The following is a 15,551-nucleotide window of genomic DNA, read 5'->3' on the forward strand; positions in this document are numbered from 1 at the left end:
TTCTCTCTCTCGCTCCCTCTTCTCCCTCCCTCTTCTCTCTCCCTCTTCTCTCTCTCTCTCCCTCTCTCTCTCTCTCTCTCCCTCTCTCTCTCTCTCTCTCTCTCTCTCTCTCTCTCTCTCTCTCTTCTCCCTCCCTCTTCTCTCTCCCTCTTCTCACTCTCTCTCCCTCTTCTCTCTATCTGTCTGTCTCTCTCCCTCTCCCTCTCTCTCTCTCTCTCTCTCTCTCTCTCTCTCTCTCTCTCCCCCTCTCTCTCTCTCTCTCTCTCTCTCTCTCTCTCTCTCTCTCTCTCTCTCTCTCTCTCTCTCTCTCTCTCTCTCTCTCTCTCTCTCTCATATATATCAGGTGACACGCTTCAAGTCAATCTTCCAGAAGCAGGCATTAATACACCATGGTCTCTTGTTCAATCTAAAAAAAATTATAATAATTACGTTAGCTCTATGGGATTGTTCTCTATCTCTCTCTCTATCAAGTAAAAGGATTGGATGTTTCAAGGGTGAGTACGCCTGTGACGTTTCCATTTGACAGGCATGTGAACCAGAAGGTTGATGGGACAAATGGAAAAAAGCAACAACAGGTTGCTGCAATATCTCCTTAACACATTCCTTGCCAGCCATTGTACCCATCATTGTACCCAGTCTGCCAGCGCTATAAGTCTATGGAGTGGCTCACCTTCTTTGCAGGGCTATAACTTTTTAAATTGTATTGCTATATTGACATTACTATGGCCCATTCAACATCGATTATCTATCGTTCAGGATGTGGGAACGTTATACTTTTTCATTCATATATTCATACAAAAATACCTTCTAGAATATAAGTATGTTTTTAATCGTTTTCTGCAGTAATTCCTAGAACGTGAGTTATAGGCCTAAACGCATATATATATAGATTATCGATTGCCGTTTCCCCCCCCATACACGCTATATTAAAAAATGCAACTGTATATGATCGGTATACGTTATGCTTCATCATGCGTGGAGGAAAGGGGGGGGGGGGGGGTCGTTTATAATTCCCTGATCATCAGTAAATGCTTTATGTAGGTTGGGTGGATATATTGATCAGATCGGTCTGCTCACAAGGAAACTCACAATTGGGTTGAAAATAACGTTATATTCCTCTTACCGTGGGTCAAAGATCCCAAGTATACGACGCCGATCGCCTAGGTCCATTTCCGGTTTGTATGTCGCAATAAACGCCAAAATCATATTGATTATTACGTTTATAAAGCGATCCATTATGAACATTGTGTCTGTCGGGAGTCCTGCAACTATATCTGACGGCCGGATGAGTTTAATCGACGCACATCAGCCATATCCTGTTTGCCAGTGTAACTCGCCCGACCATCCACCAGGCGGCGGTATTGAGCCGTCGTTGCAGTCACATCTAAGGTCCAGCTGCAGCACCGCGGGTGTATATATGAATTATGAATGCCATGGCGAAAAAATGTAATTATTGATCTCAATAACGCTGTACAGCGAGGTCTGGCGCTCAACGCATGGCGGGCAATAACGCTGTAAAGCGTTTCCGGCGCTGGATGTGTTGAAGTGCACATTATGAGTTCCAGGTGAAGCAGCTCTTAACAGGGTTTTTTGCCAAACGGAGGCGTTGGTGTTGTTTCTGTGGACGCTGTTTAGTATGAGGTCAGATATTAATCTCTAATGGATACGACCTCTCTCTCTCTCTCTCTCTCTATCTCTCTCCCTCCCCCTCTCCCTCCTTTTCTTCTTTTTCTCCCCTCTCCTGCAGATGGTCTAGCTGCTCTGTCTTTCTCCATCAGCTCCCTGACCTTGATTGGCATGCTGGCAGTGATCACCTACACGGTGAGTAGGGAGCGCTGCTGCCTCTGTGTCGTCAGGTGTTTCTCACAGGCCTATAGCGCCGTATAAAAGATGACTCTCCATTTTCCAAATGTCACCGGGCAGCAGCTTAATGGGATGTGGCCGCCCTCCACTCTGTTCGGCTTTGAAGTCCTGGAAAACCTAATGAATCTTAAGTTGCAGAAAGAATCCTTGCAGAAAGAATGAAAGACTCCCCCTTTTGTCAGGTCTATAGCCCCAGTCTGTATAATTACATACCGTACCGTTCTTGGAAGAGTTTCGTTTGTAGATCAAGTTTTTTTTTAACTCTCTTAACTAGGGATGCTCGATATTGGCTTTTTTACCCCGATATTGTCCAACTCTTAATTTCCGATACCGATATCAACCGATACCGATATATGCAGGGTTTCCCCCCCCAAAAAAATGGAATAATTTCAGGTAATTAACATTACATATCTCTTGTGTGGAATTAACACAACATTATGCATACTTTTGACAATAAATAAAATCAGAATTTGTTCTTACTTGCTTGCCTGGGTAAATAAAGGTTATAGAAATGTAAAAAAATAATAAAAATTTGAAAACCGATACCGATATTTTCCGATATCACATTTTAATGCCGATATCGGCCGATAATATCGGACATCCCTACTCTTAACCCATCATAACATGTTAATCAAACAGACCTTTTTTACGGCCCCAAACTACAGCAACTTCACCTTTTACTGAGTGCAAATCGACAAATCGACAGCAAATGTACTCAGATTTATATAGTGACTAATTACTAATATGTACAGGTGCAGATCAATAAATTAGAATATCGTGGGAAAGTTATTTTATTTCAGTAATTCAATTCAAAAAGCGAAACTCTCATAGATTATAGATTCATTACACACAAAGTGAAATATTTCACGCCTTTATTTGTTTTAATTTAGATGATTATGGCTTACAGCTCATGAAAGCCCAAAATTCAGTATCTCAGAAAGTTTGAAAAAAATAATTATATATAAATGTTCATGTATGTTCACTCAGCACTTGGTTGGGGCTCCTTTTGCACAAATGACTGCATCAACACAGCGAAATATATTGACTTTTCCACGATATTCAAATGTATTGAGCTCCACCTGTATATATTAGTCCTCGTATCCAGAGATAAATAATGACAATTCTTCAGTGTCTCCATACCTGAATAATATCTAAGGTATATTTTCATAACTGAATAAACAAACTCTCCCTGGAAACACTGTTTGAAGCCAGAAAGTTACTATTTCACTGTTTTGAACTTGAAGCTAGAAAGCTTCCTGAAAAAAGTTACCATTTCACTGTTTTGAACTTGAAGCTAGAAAGCTTCCTGAAAAAAGTTACCATTTCACTGCTGTCGTTGACACATTTGTTTTGTATTTTTGACAACACAAGATAGAATTATTCTAATAATTACAGTCCTTTTGCAGGCTCTGCACACAAACCCCCCTCCTCTGAAATGGCACAGTGCACCTTTAAGCAATGCCTTCTCGTCTACTATCCTCACTGCGTCTGACCTATCTATGACAGATGTTGTTGGACGCTGCTCACGTATTGCCACGGCGCGAGTGAAATATCATCTTTGTTTTGAGTTACCTTTTTGCGTACATAAGGCTAGACATTTTGGCACGGACGCCGCATGTGATGGAGTGGCCGTTCGGTTTCAGTAATGCCCTGTGATTCTACTAGGATCCTGGCATATAGGCGCCGGCGCGCCGCTCGCACCCTGGGACTCTGGCTTGATATATGCCCACCCGCTTCCGCCGCCCCACCTATCTGCTGTCTATTTATATATATATATATATATATCTCCACCATGACGCACATTAATACAGGTCTGTATTTTGATTCCCTCAGCATACTGCAACCGCGCCGTGTTTCCCCCCCCCTAGATAAGAAAAATGTACTGTGCCGTAAGACCTGCTAATGTCGTCCATTTTTCACAGCTGTTATCACGGCAGCTAGACTGTGAACATTCTCCCCAGAGGTGGTGGCACCGGTTAGGGGGAGAGAGGTGGGGGGCATGGGTGGGGGGGGCGTGGGTGGGGGCAGGTATCAATCCAGAGGGCGGTGGTAGAATAATGGTTAGAGGAGTTGGCTTGTGGCCAACACGTCACCAGGTAAGATACACACACACACGATACTGTTGTGGTACCCTTGAGCAAGGCACTTAACCCCAAACCACTCCTCAGTAGTATACTGTGTGTGTGTGTGTGTGTGTGTGTGTGTGTGTGTGTGTGTGTGTGTGTGTGTGTGTGTGTGTGTGTGTGTGTGTGTGTGTGTGTGTGTGTGTGTGTGTGTGCGCCTGTGTGTGTGCAACCCTCCTTTGCAGCTGCTTCCACTGGCTGGTTCTGTAAATAAGGATTTGTTCTTCTCAGACAGCCTCTGATGCCAACCAACCCCGCGATCCGTCTGGCTTCTATCAAACTCCAAAAGCGGCCGTGCTCAATGAATTACACGGCAGCCTAATACATATAAAAAAAACGTCTTTAAAAATAAAAAATAAAAAGTCTCCCAAATCTCCCGACAGGATTTGTAATCCTCATCATCAGCTGGGAATTTCACCCGCGGTTCTCTCTCTCTCTCTCCCCTCGCCGCGTTGCCGTTCTTTTGAAAGGGAGCAGATTAATTAGCCGGCGAGTCTTGGGAGGACAGGCGACGTGCTCGGCTCCGCGTTGACCCCGTGCTGCCGTGGTAGGGAGGGCTGGGCGAGGGAGACCCTGAGGATATCAACACTCCCAGCGCCTTTGTTTTTGATTTGACCCCTTTATGATGGAATCAATCAAAAAACATGGGCCCTGTGGAAGACCACAATGGCTAGGATACACACACACACACGCACGCATGCACGCACGCACGCACGCACGCACGCACGCACACACACACACACACACACACACACACACACACACACACACAAACGCACACACACACAAAGAAACGCGCGTGCGCTCTTTTTTCATCTCACTTTCATCCTTTCATCTACTTTATTTGTTCTCTCTCCCCTGCATCCAATCTAGAAGCAGCTAAAAGAAAAAAAGAGGGAAAAAAAACACAAACAAAAGAAGAACCCCCTTTCCCGGGTGGCACCACCCCTACCTTACTATATTTGCAAAGGGGGGCGTGGGGTACTAATTTATCATTCCTTTGCTTTGTGTTACTATTATGCATGATTAACCTAATGGACTCTAAGTGACGGGCTCCGTATGCAGCAGGAGGAATGTTACACGACTCCGGGTTCATTTATCACTCCTCTCGGTGCCTCGGCGGCCACTCACACTTAATTCAAACAACTGTCCGCGGTGTAAACTCCATATAACACCGCGGCCGCGCTGCACTTTAACTAAATGCAAGAGCAAGCAAGTTCTAAGCCCTTACTACATTTCCCCCCCCCCCTGACCAGCGTGACACTTTCCCCGGTGCAAGCAAATTAATATTCAGCCACAGCGGATGCACAATGGAGTCATCTGCGCTATCAGAAGGGCTTTTTCAAAAAGCACCTGCTGGTTCGGGCTGAAGAATCTTTCCTTCTTCCACCCGGTTGTACTTCTGTACATCTCTGTCTATCCGTCCGTCTCGCCATCTTGACCTACTGGATCAATCAGTCCATTGTGTGCCGTACAGGTGGGGGGAGAGATCCATAGAGTGATATATATCGCTATATTTTGCATGCCGATATTGTATATAGAGAGACTGAAAACGTTATCTTATTAATTAGATAAAACAGGTGTTGTCTATATATTTTTATTGCAGATGTTTTCCTTTGGGGACATAATTAGCATTTGGAAAAAAGCTTAATATATATCGCAATATATCGCAATCGCGACAAAATATTGTGACTCTAGTATGGTGATAATATCGTGGGGCCCTAGTATAAGCTCCGTAGCTATTTCCAGAGCGACACATGTTCCCTACTTTGGATATGAAATGAGGAGACTTGAGTGTGAGGTTAACGTATAAACTATCACTTCATGTATAGAATTAAAGAACTACACACCTGTTGTACCAGGTCCTCATTCCAGGAGGACAAAGGTGTGTTGTAATTCAGTCAATTGAACCGCTATTACCGCCATTCAATGAAATGATCACTTTGTGATAAATGATTGATTAGCACTGCTGGTTAGATCTAGGTCAAGAAAGTCAGACCAGGGGCACCAGAGTGGCACACCATGGCTGTCCCGGGTTCGACTCCCGGACCCGGCGACCTTTGCCGAATGTCCTCCCCCCATATCTTCTCCCATCCTTCCTCTCTGCTGGGTCTGTCCAATAAAGCAATAAAATGCCAAAAAGATTATCAAAAAAAAATTATAAAAAAAAAGAAAGTCAGACCAACCTATACTCAACGAAAAAAAAGAAAGTCAGACCAACCTATACTCAACGATATTGTCAATCTCTTCTGAAGTTCATAAGTTATTTAACTAGTGTTCCTGAATCATCCCAGCATACAAAGGAACACAAGTACAGACACTTTTGAAAATACAAAGAAAACCTGCAATGTAATAATAACACACCAATGAACAAAACATATTACACAGCCTTGTAATGTAGAATTCCAGTAAAGTGAGTGTCTGACTAAATTCTAGCGTTAGTAATTTGGCGTAGAGTAACACATAACCATAGCAACTTAGCGTACAGTAGCATATACAATTAGTGACTTAGCTTATAGTAGCATATAACATTAGTGACTTAGCCTACAGTAGCATATAACATTACTGACTTAGCTTACAGTAGCATATAACATTACTGACTTAGCTTACAGTAGCATATCATTAGTGACTTAGCTTACAGTAGCATATACCATTAGTGACTTAGCTTACAGTAGCATAACATTACTGACTTAGCTTATAGTAGCATAACATTACTGACTTAGGGCCCGCGTCCACCTAGCGCATATTTCTCCGTGAAACATGCTGGGAGTGCGCCGGCAGAGCTGGCTTGACGCGCATCTTGTAGATGACAGAAAGAAATCTACAGCCATGCCGCGGTTTTGCACATATTATAGCATATTTGAATAACTTTATTGTATATTAATTATATATATAGTTATTGCCTGACACCACAGTTCGCCCTTTGCTTTTTATTAGCTTTTTAGTAGTGTATTCGTGTAGTTATTATTATTAGTTTTGTCGCGGATCTCAATGGTCTGTGTGGAGACAGCCAGACAGGCAGGCAGCTCCAGTGTCAGGTTACAAGCAGAGTGGTAGATGACTGGCTGTGATTGGTTGTTTGAATATGCGCTCGGCGCACCGCTCTAGAAAAGTTCAGCCAGTTTCAACTCTCTGGCTTGTGCGGCCGCATAAAGGCGCTGAAGAAAGAAGCCGACGGCAGCGCACTTCCTAGAGGCGGCCGCATGGGGCCGCATGCGCTCCCTCCCCATTGTAATACATTGAAAACAGACGCGTGCGGTCCTAAATATGCGCTAGGTGGACGCGGGCCCTTAGCTTACAGTAGCATAACATTACTGACATAGCTTACAGTAGCATAACATTACTGACTTAGCTTACAGTAGCACAAATAGGTTGGCCTATTCACACAATGTCAGCTTTGATATGTTAAAACTATACCTGTATCTAAGCACAGCACCAATTGTCGAGGTTGCATAATTGGATCTCTCTGGAGGGGACAGAAACCATGGCAGTGACTGGGTCCAGTGTGGTTTCTTTCCACGTTGTCTGTTGGAAAAGCATTCGACAAGTCTTTGGCAGGATGAGCAACAATGAATGAGTCGGTTCCTAGTGGTTGAAACGGTTTAGAAATTCAACATTGTCCACAAGTCGACTCGCAGGCTGACTTAGGGGGCTTTCACACTAGCCATTCGGGGTCGAATCAGAGCACGATCACACCAAAATAGGGTGTGATCGTCCCTGATGAGAACGCTCCCCCCCCCCCGTCCCCCCGTCCCCGGGGACGCTGATTCGCTCCAAACCTGGGCCGCTGAAATAGGTGGTTTCGGGTGCACGCCAGTGTCCCCGACAAGGGAGCGGGGGCGTGGTGTGCAAGCTTACTGTAATGCTTTCATGCTTGCTTGAATTTTGGGCAGATAAAAACATACAGCAACAACTGGACAATACCCACAAAAACGATATTTATGGGCAATTTGGCGAGTTCAGACCTCAACCAAACAAGCATGTTGAGCCTCACGGCTCAGTGGATGAAAACTTCGAGATGAAGCCACGTTACAAGCACAAGACTTCCCTGGCTCGCATTAAGCCTGGCAATTTTTTTTGCTATGCCATTGCTATGTCTATACATTGGTTTCTTGTTCGAATGCATTTATTTCTATAGACCAGTGACATGCAATATAATTGACGCGAGCAATGGGCTAACGTTAGCTGCTAAGTTATCCCATATAAATAGGCTAAGCTAACTAGCGTTAGCCGCTAAACCCAGGAAACGCTCAAAGCGGACTCCACAACACCAGTTCCATTCGTGAAGAAAGTGGGTGGGTTATATTGACAAGGCTTGACAACAGAGGTTCAAATATAACTTCATATTTATTGGTTATTAGTTTCTTTATATCGGCATCCAGTTTCCATCACAGTGTGTTAAACTCTTCCTGTGTTTACATTCGAGTGTGACATCATCGCCTACGGCAGCTTACATGCTCAAAACGCAAACCGTAAACAAAACCCGGAGCGCACCAAGACTGCAGTGTGTACGCAAACTAGAGGGGGGAGAGGGAGGGGGAAGTGCGCACCCAAGGACGGAGCGGAGCTGATTCGACCCCGAATGGCTAGTGAGAAAGCCCCCTTAAATGCTGTGGGTGTTAGCGGTTAGGTCGTCTTGGCAAAGAGGGTAGAGGTAGATTTAGCTTGTTTCATCAATTGTATTGGGGATCAATAAAGGAATATCTTATCTTATGTTCTTCTACATGTTACACATTATGCACACACATGCATGTAAACTATAAAACAGTTTGATCCTAGGTTGTATTTGGGCCAGTTTGTGACTGGTGGTATTTCCTTCACACCGAGGCGGACACCGAGAGCACAGACCTGGAGGGCCCCTGTTAGTGTTCCAGCCTCCTGCTGTGAACACCAGTGTTCTGAGAGGATAGGTGTGATAACACCTCCCCGACCATGGGGCTGGAAGAGGCTAGTTGACTTTGAATCAACTGGATCAGGGCCGATAAGAGAAGAGAAGGAGATAGTTAACCCGGGCTCTCTTTCTCTGAGCATCACAGCGACAACCAGAACCTGCAGATTCCTCCTGAGCAACGTCAGAAGGATCCGCCCCTTCCTGACAAAAGAAGCCACCCAACTCCTCGTCCAATCAACAGTCATCTCCCGCCTCGACTACTGCAACGCACTGCTCGCTGGCCTCCCGGCCACCGCCACCAAGCCTCTTCAACTCATTCAAAACGCAGCGGCCCGTCTGATCTCAAACCTACCGAAGTCAGCTCATGTCACCCCACTTCTTAGGGACCTGCACTGGCTCCCCATTGCCGCACGTATCCGCTTCAAGGCCCTCGACCTGGCATACGGTGTGGCAAAGGGAACCGCTCCCGCCTACCTCCGGTCAATGGTCTCTAACTACACACAACCTCAAGACCCCTACCGAGATGGCACACCATGTACCTGTTTATTGCACTGTTTTATTGGATTCTATTATTATGTTGTACCACTGTATTTTATTGGATTCTATTATATGTTGTACCACTGTATTGCACATCGTCGCGGGCAAGACCAGCCGCATTTCATTGTATACCTGTATGCCGTGACAATTAAAACTCTTGAATCTTGAATCTTGAATCTTGAATCTCTGCATCTTCTGGCCGTCTCAGACCTACTCCTATCCGAGTTCCGGGAGGGTCATCAAGGAGAAGTCGCCTATTCTCAGTCCTTGCCCCACAATGGTGGAACAAACTGCTCACCACAGTTAGGACAGCCGAAATCTGTCCAATATTTCGCCGTCGACTAAAGACGCACAGTTACAGGGATTTTACAAGTCTCCCCACAGCATCTGGTCCCGTTTCTCTCCTTCCTGTTGCATCTCTGAGGTTTTAGCTGTGAACACCCTGGGCTCACTATCATAATTGATTGGAATAAAGGAGAACATGGTATAGAAAAGGGTCTTGAGTTCTCTGTCTTGCTGTGTATCAACAACATACAGTGTTTCAAGTTAGCTGTGAGCAAATTGAGCATATTTTTTTCTCCCAGCTAATTCGTCTATTGAATCCATATGGAGGGGGGGGAGAAAAAAAACCCTGCTCAAGTTGTTTGATAATGCCAGTATTTTTCTTTCAGGATTTTGCAGTTAGGGTGTGTGGTGTCATGTTTCACAGGAGGCCACACGAGAGCTATATAGACACGTCTGACCGATGTATCTCTGTAAACGGCTTGTTTAATACATTCTGTTGATGGACTGCTCCCGGATGCCAAGCTTACCTGTCTGCACACGTCCGGTGTAATCCATCCCCTCTCTCACTTCCTCACTTGGCCGCGGCGCCGTTTGCTTGTCGCGGCTCCAGTTCCACTAAGTGGTGTTTCGTGGGGTCACCTTCATTTATCCCTCAGTCACTCCGTCCAAAAACGCATTCCTCCCCCCTGCGCAGTTTGATACGCAAGCAAATCAGCCTTGTTTATTAAAGCCTTAGCGCTCCAGTCCGTCTTCGAGGTGCCATTACAAAGAGGATTATTGGCCAGTTGACGTTTTAAACACGCCCGTAGCGTTTGCATATATGCATATGCGTGTATATCAACAGAGTCCTGTCCTCCCCCTAGCCCCCCCCCCCCCCCCCCCCCCCGCTCCATGTTGGATTGGGCATATCATTGATGACAGGAGGGCCCGCCGGGTAGAACTGCAGCCTCATGCATCATGGGAAGTCCTTTGGCTTGATTTAAAAGCCTGGCTAGCGTGCTGACTTATGGCCCTCACTGCTTCCCATCTCGCCGCCACCCCCTACCGTTCTGCTGCTCTTCAATTGCCAGCCTTAAGATGCTGATGCTGAAGGAAAAGCGCAGGAGATTAATGTCTGCCGATCTAATCACGGTCCACTAGATTGACCCGGGGAGGACGGGAGCCCGGGATGAATCAAGAGGAGGTACCACTTAAATACTTCCTGCTATTTTTTTCTTTGCTCCGTTCCTATGGCTGTTGGCATGGTTTTACTAATGCTATACGGGGAAGGTTGAAGGAGCTTAGTGCTCATCATCTCTCTTGAGCTGTATTCTGTCCTTTGGTGTAGTGTAGTCGATCCTCCGAGGCCGCGTTCGGACAATGCATTTCTACTGACGTGCGTGACACGCAGCTTAGCTTCTCAATTCTACACGCCTCACCTTGCTATTCCCCACATTCAAGTACTTGTAATGTTTGTAAACACTGCAATAGAACAGATAAGATAAGATATTCCTTTATTGATCCCCTTGGGGAAATTCAGGCATCATAGCAGCATGGGGGGGAGGGGGGGAGGGGTACAGGTAGTAAAACAACACAGTATACAGGTAGTAAAAGACAACACAGGCAGTGTAAACAATTTGATCAATATGGTCAATATAATTTACTATCTGACTAGCTGAGGAATATTCACATTTATTCACATGTATTCACACTTTATTGTTGCATTATAATGAATGAATGAATGAATGAATTAATGAAAAAGTTTATTTTTGGACATGTTATTCTCCATATTTCTCCAAACAACTCACCATATCTTGTTCCGTCGAACCAAACAATCATAGCAACAAATTAAAAAACATTAAAAGAAAAACATTAAAAAAGAAAAAAGAAGGAATTATAAACAAAAGGTCAAGAGCAATGTGTTTGGTTAGCTGACATGTCAAAAAAGGAGTAGAGGGAAGCTAAGCTTATTGATCCCTACCCCCTTACATTTATCTTTGTTCTTCCATTAATTTTACTAGATATAACATAATTTAGTGTATTACAATATAGAATATACTTTTTACTTATATTAACCCTTTCACTGCCACGCTTATGTCGGGCCTTATACCATCCTCTGCCAGCTCTATTTGTCTATGGAGATGTTCCCCTTCTTTGCAGGGCTATAACTTTTTAAATTGTATTGCTAAATTGACATTACTATGGCCCATTCAACGTCAAGTATCTATCGTTTAGGATGTAGCAACGTTCTACTTTTTCATTCACATATTCATACTAAAATACGGTCTAAAGTATAAATATGTTTTTATCGTTTCTGCAGCATTCTGCAGAACGTGAGTTATAGCCCTAAATACATATATTAGATCATCAAATGTAGTTTGATACCGATTGACGTCAGATAGAAAAATTCAATTGTACAAGGTCCTACACGTCATGCCTCATCATCTCATCTGCTGGTGACCGGAGGGGGGGGGGGGGGGGTTTATAAGTCCGTGGCCGACGTTAAATCATTTATTTAGTATGGGTGATATGTGATATGATATCCGGTTTTGGCGATTCGCCGATTGGCCACCAGATGGCGGTCTTGAACGTTGGAGAGTTGAGAGGAGATCAACAGCAAGTCTCAAGTCTCCGTGGGTGAAATATGATCCCATGACAGATTTTTGAAATATTGATCTCAAAGACGCTGTACGATGTCATTGGCAGATTACGCATGGCAGAGAATGACGTGTTAAGTCGTCCTTGGCGATTAAAGTGTTAACTGATTACAAGAAAAAAATAACAGGTAATAATGGCTTAACGAAGCTATGTGAATGTTTCCAAAATGTACCCTATATTGTAAAATAAATTATTTCTGGATTGGGGCTTTAAATAGGGAGTTGATTAACTTCAGTTGTTTCTCCCTTGTATTGGTTCCTATTCTATTCTGTATGGGAAATAAATAGTAACAAGCAACTGATAATAGAGTTATATTTCGTTAATAGCTTACGCTTTGCTCTATTGGAACTATCCCTTTAATCATATCCTAAAATGAAAGCTTTCACCTCGTGTACCTGCGCACCTGCCTGACCACTCCCACATCCGCTCCTATAAAGCGGGGTCTTGGCCATACAACAGCTCCTTCCCTACCTTCACCACCGAAGCCCGTGTCATAGCACTGCTTTAAGTTTAGTGTTAAAGTAGTTCGTTTAGTTATAGGAGAGGTTGAGTACTTTATTATGTAAATGTTACGTACCCCAGTGGGGAGACGCAACACAAGGCCACAGACAGGGTAGGTGAGGGTGCAGTGACAGTTTTGACGCAGGAGACAATTTGCAAAATAATAATATTTATTTCACAAAATCCAAATCAGCAACACAGAGAGCAAGGCGGACTTACCAGTGAGCACCAAATGAAATATCAAAAAGAAATAAAAGCCCACCCCCCCTTACAGGCGCGGACGCCCCAAAGTACAGGTGGTGGTGCTCACTTCTAAAGCTGGTGTCTTTAACAGTAGGTCACCTACGTGATGCAAAATGTAGACCCAGGGTATCTTCCTGTCCTCAATGTCCCTGTGTGCAAAACAAAAGATTAATAAACAAGAAAAACAATCACCATAGGCTGGGTGACGAGGAATAAATATACACAAACAGGTTATGGGCAAAACAGAAATGTACAACTACCAAACTAATGCCAAACAGGCCACAGCTCTATACAACACACAAACAGCACAAAACTATACTAAAGTCCTAAACTAACTGACGGCACAAAGTGCCAGAGCCTTCACCACCTCTATACCAAAGACATACAAAGATGAGCTCCGACACAGACACAGACCAAGTATAATTACCACCACACACAGACCAAGTCTAGTTACCACACCACAACCAAACGAACCAGGGAGCTAACTAACACTGCACACAAATGGGTATATGAAGGAATGTGGAGCCTGATTGCCTGACAAGCCTCAGCTGCTGCTGCTGTTGTTGCTGGAACTGAGACACCTGAGAGTGGGGATATGTAGACACAAGAGGGAGACAAGACAACAACAAACAAAACATGCCTATACATACAACAGATAACATACATTACTCCCTCTATATACATACATAAGGACACCGTCCGTAACAGTAAAGATGGTAAGTTATAGTGTTGTGTTCACTCATAGTCAAAGACCGTAGAGGTTGAGTACTTTATTATGTAAAGATGGTAAGTTAGAGTGTTGTGTTCACGCATAGTCAAAGACAGTAGAGGTTGAGTACTTTATTATGTAAAGATGGTAAGTTATATTGTTGTGTTCACTCATTGTCAAAGACAGTAGAGGTTGAGTACTTTATTATGTAAAGATGGTAAGTTATATTGTTGTGTTCATTCATAGTTAAAGACAGTAGAGGTTGAGTACTTTATTATGTAAAGATGTTTAGTTAGAGTGTTGTGTTCACTCATAGTCAAAGACAGTAGAGGTCGAGTACTTTATTATGTAAAGATGGTAAGTTAGAGTGTTGTGTTCACGCATAGTCAAAGACAGTAGAGGTTGAGTACTTTATTATGTAAAGATGTTAAGTTATATTGTTGTGTTCACTCATAGTCAAAGACAGTAGAGGTTGAGTACTTTATTATGTAAAGATGGTAAGTTATATTGTTGTGTTCATTCATAGTTAAAGACAGTAGAGGTTGAGTACTTTATTATGTAAAGATGTTTAGTTAGTGTTGTGTTCACTCATAGTCAAAGACAGTAGAGGTCGAGTACTTTATTATGTAAAGATGGTAAGTTAGGGTGTTGTGTTCACTCGTAGTCAAAGACAATAGAGGTCGAGTCGTTCCTCGTGATTTATCACAAGCATTGCCTCTTTTTATCAAAGGGCATTGAGGATGTCGAGAGGACAGCCCTCCCCTCCTTCCCGTCACTAGCATAACTAGACGGAGAGACAAAGAGGATGCTTGTGTGGTGGACCTGCTGCCCTTCCCCTCCACAGCCAAAAGCCAGTCCCCAACACCACACACACACACACACACACGCACACACACACACACACACACACACACACACACACACACACACACACATGGTCACCTGACAGGTCCTCCTCATATTCTTAATTTATTTCCTCTCCTCCATCCCGCTGCTGTAAGCCTCTGGTCTCCGGATGCAGAGTGCTGCTTGTCACAGGGGGGCACTGTTTGGCTGTAAATCGCACAGCGGCGGTATAAGCCAATGTCATATCCACACAAAATGGTTGCTGCAAATTCACCAATAAACCCCACAGTGCAATTACAAATTGCAGCATTTTAATCGTTTCTCAAGCTCTCTTTTTTTTTCTTTCCTTTTCTTCATGGGGGATGTCATGCCCCTGGAAGGCCAAAGGAGCTGTAACGTGATTTACTGTGTGTGCTCAGCGTTGGTTTATCTACTGCCGTGTGCCACACGGTGTGTTTGTCATCAAGCAGGGGTTTATGTGTGTGTGTGTGTGTGTGTGTGTGTGTGTGTGTGTGTGTGTGTGTGTGTGTGTGTGTGTCTGTCTGTGTACACGTTAGCATGGGCGGACACACGCGCGCGCCACAGTCAGACATATGTGCCGTCTCAGCACCACACGACTGTAATGTGGGGGAATGTAATGATTGTTTTGCCCTCCTGTCTTGTAGGCATACGGCATGTCTGTGCTCCCCCTGAATCTGATAAAAGGCACACGGAGCGTGGTGTACGAGCGCCTGGAGAACACGGAGGACACGGAGGATGTGGAGCATCAGATCGAGAAGCTCAAAGCCAAGGTTGGTCTCGCACCGGTGGATGAAACTCCTGGGGGGGGGTTAGGGCACTGGAGGGCCACAGAAGCATTGATTGAGAGTGGATGAGGATCCACGAGGCGCCGAGACGACAAGTTCATCTCGACAGC

At 44.3% G+C, this 15,551-nt stretch overlaps 1 protein-coding gene across 1 annotated transcript in view; it reads left to right on the forward strand.

The window, feature by feature from the left end:
- lmbrd1 (LMBR1 domain containing 1) overlaps positions 1–15,551 on the forward strand; it is a 199,962-nt gene that overhangs the window by 99,554 nt on the left and 84,857 nt on the right. Inside the window, exons 7-8 of the mRNA XM_084321152.1 lie at positions 1,748–1,821; positions 15,301–15,426. Of these exons, the coding sequence (XP_084177278.1) occupies positions 1,748–1,821; positions 15,301–15,426 (200 nt within the window). The remainder of the gene's footprint in view (positions 1–1,747; positions 1,822–15,300; positions 15,427–15,551) is intronic.

The sequence above is a fragment of the Notolepis coatsorum genome (genome assembly GCF_963971535.1).
Source record: "Notolepis coatsorum genome assembly, chromosome: 9".
Classification (NCBI taxonomy): Eukaryota; Metazoa; Chordata; class Actinopteri; order Aulopiformes; family Paralepididae; genus Notolepis; species Notolepis coatsorum.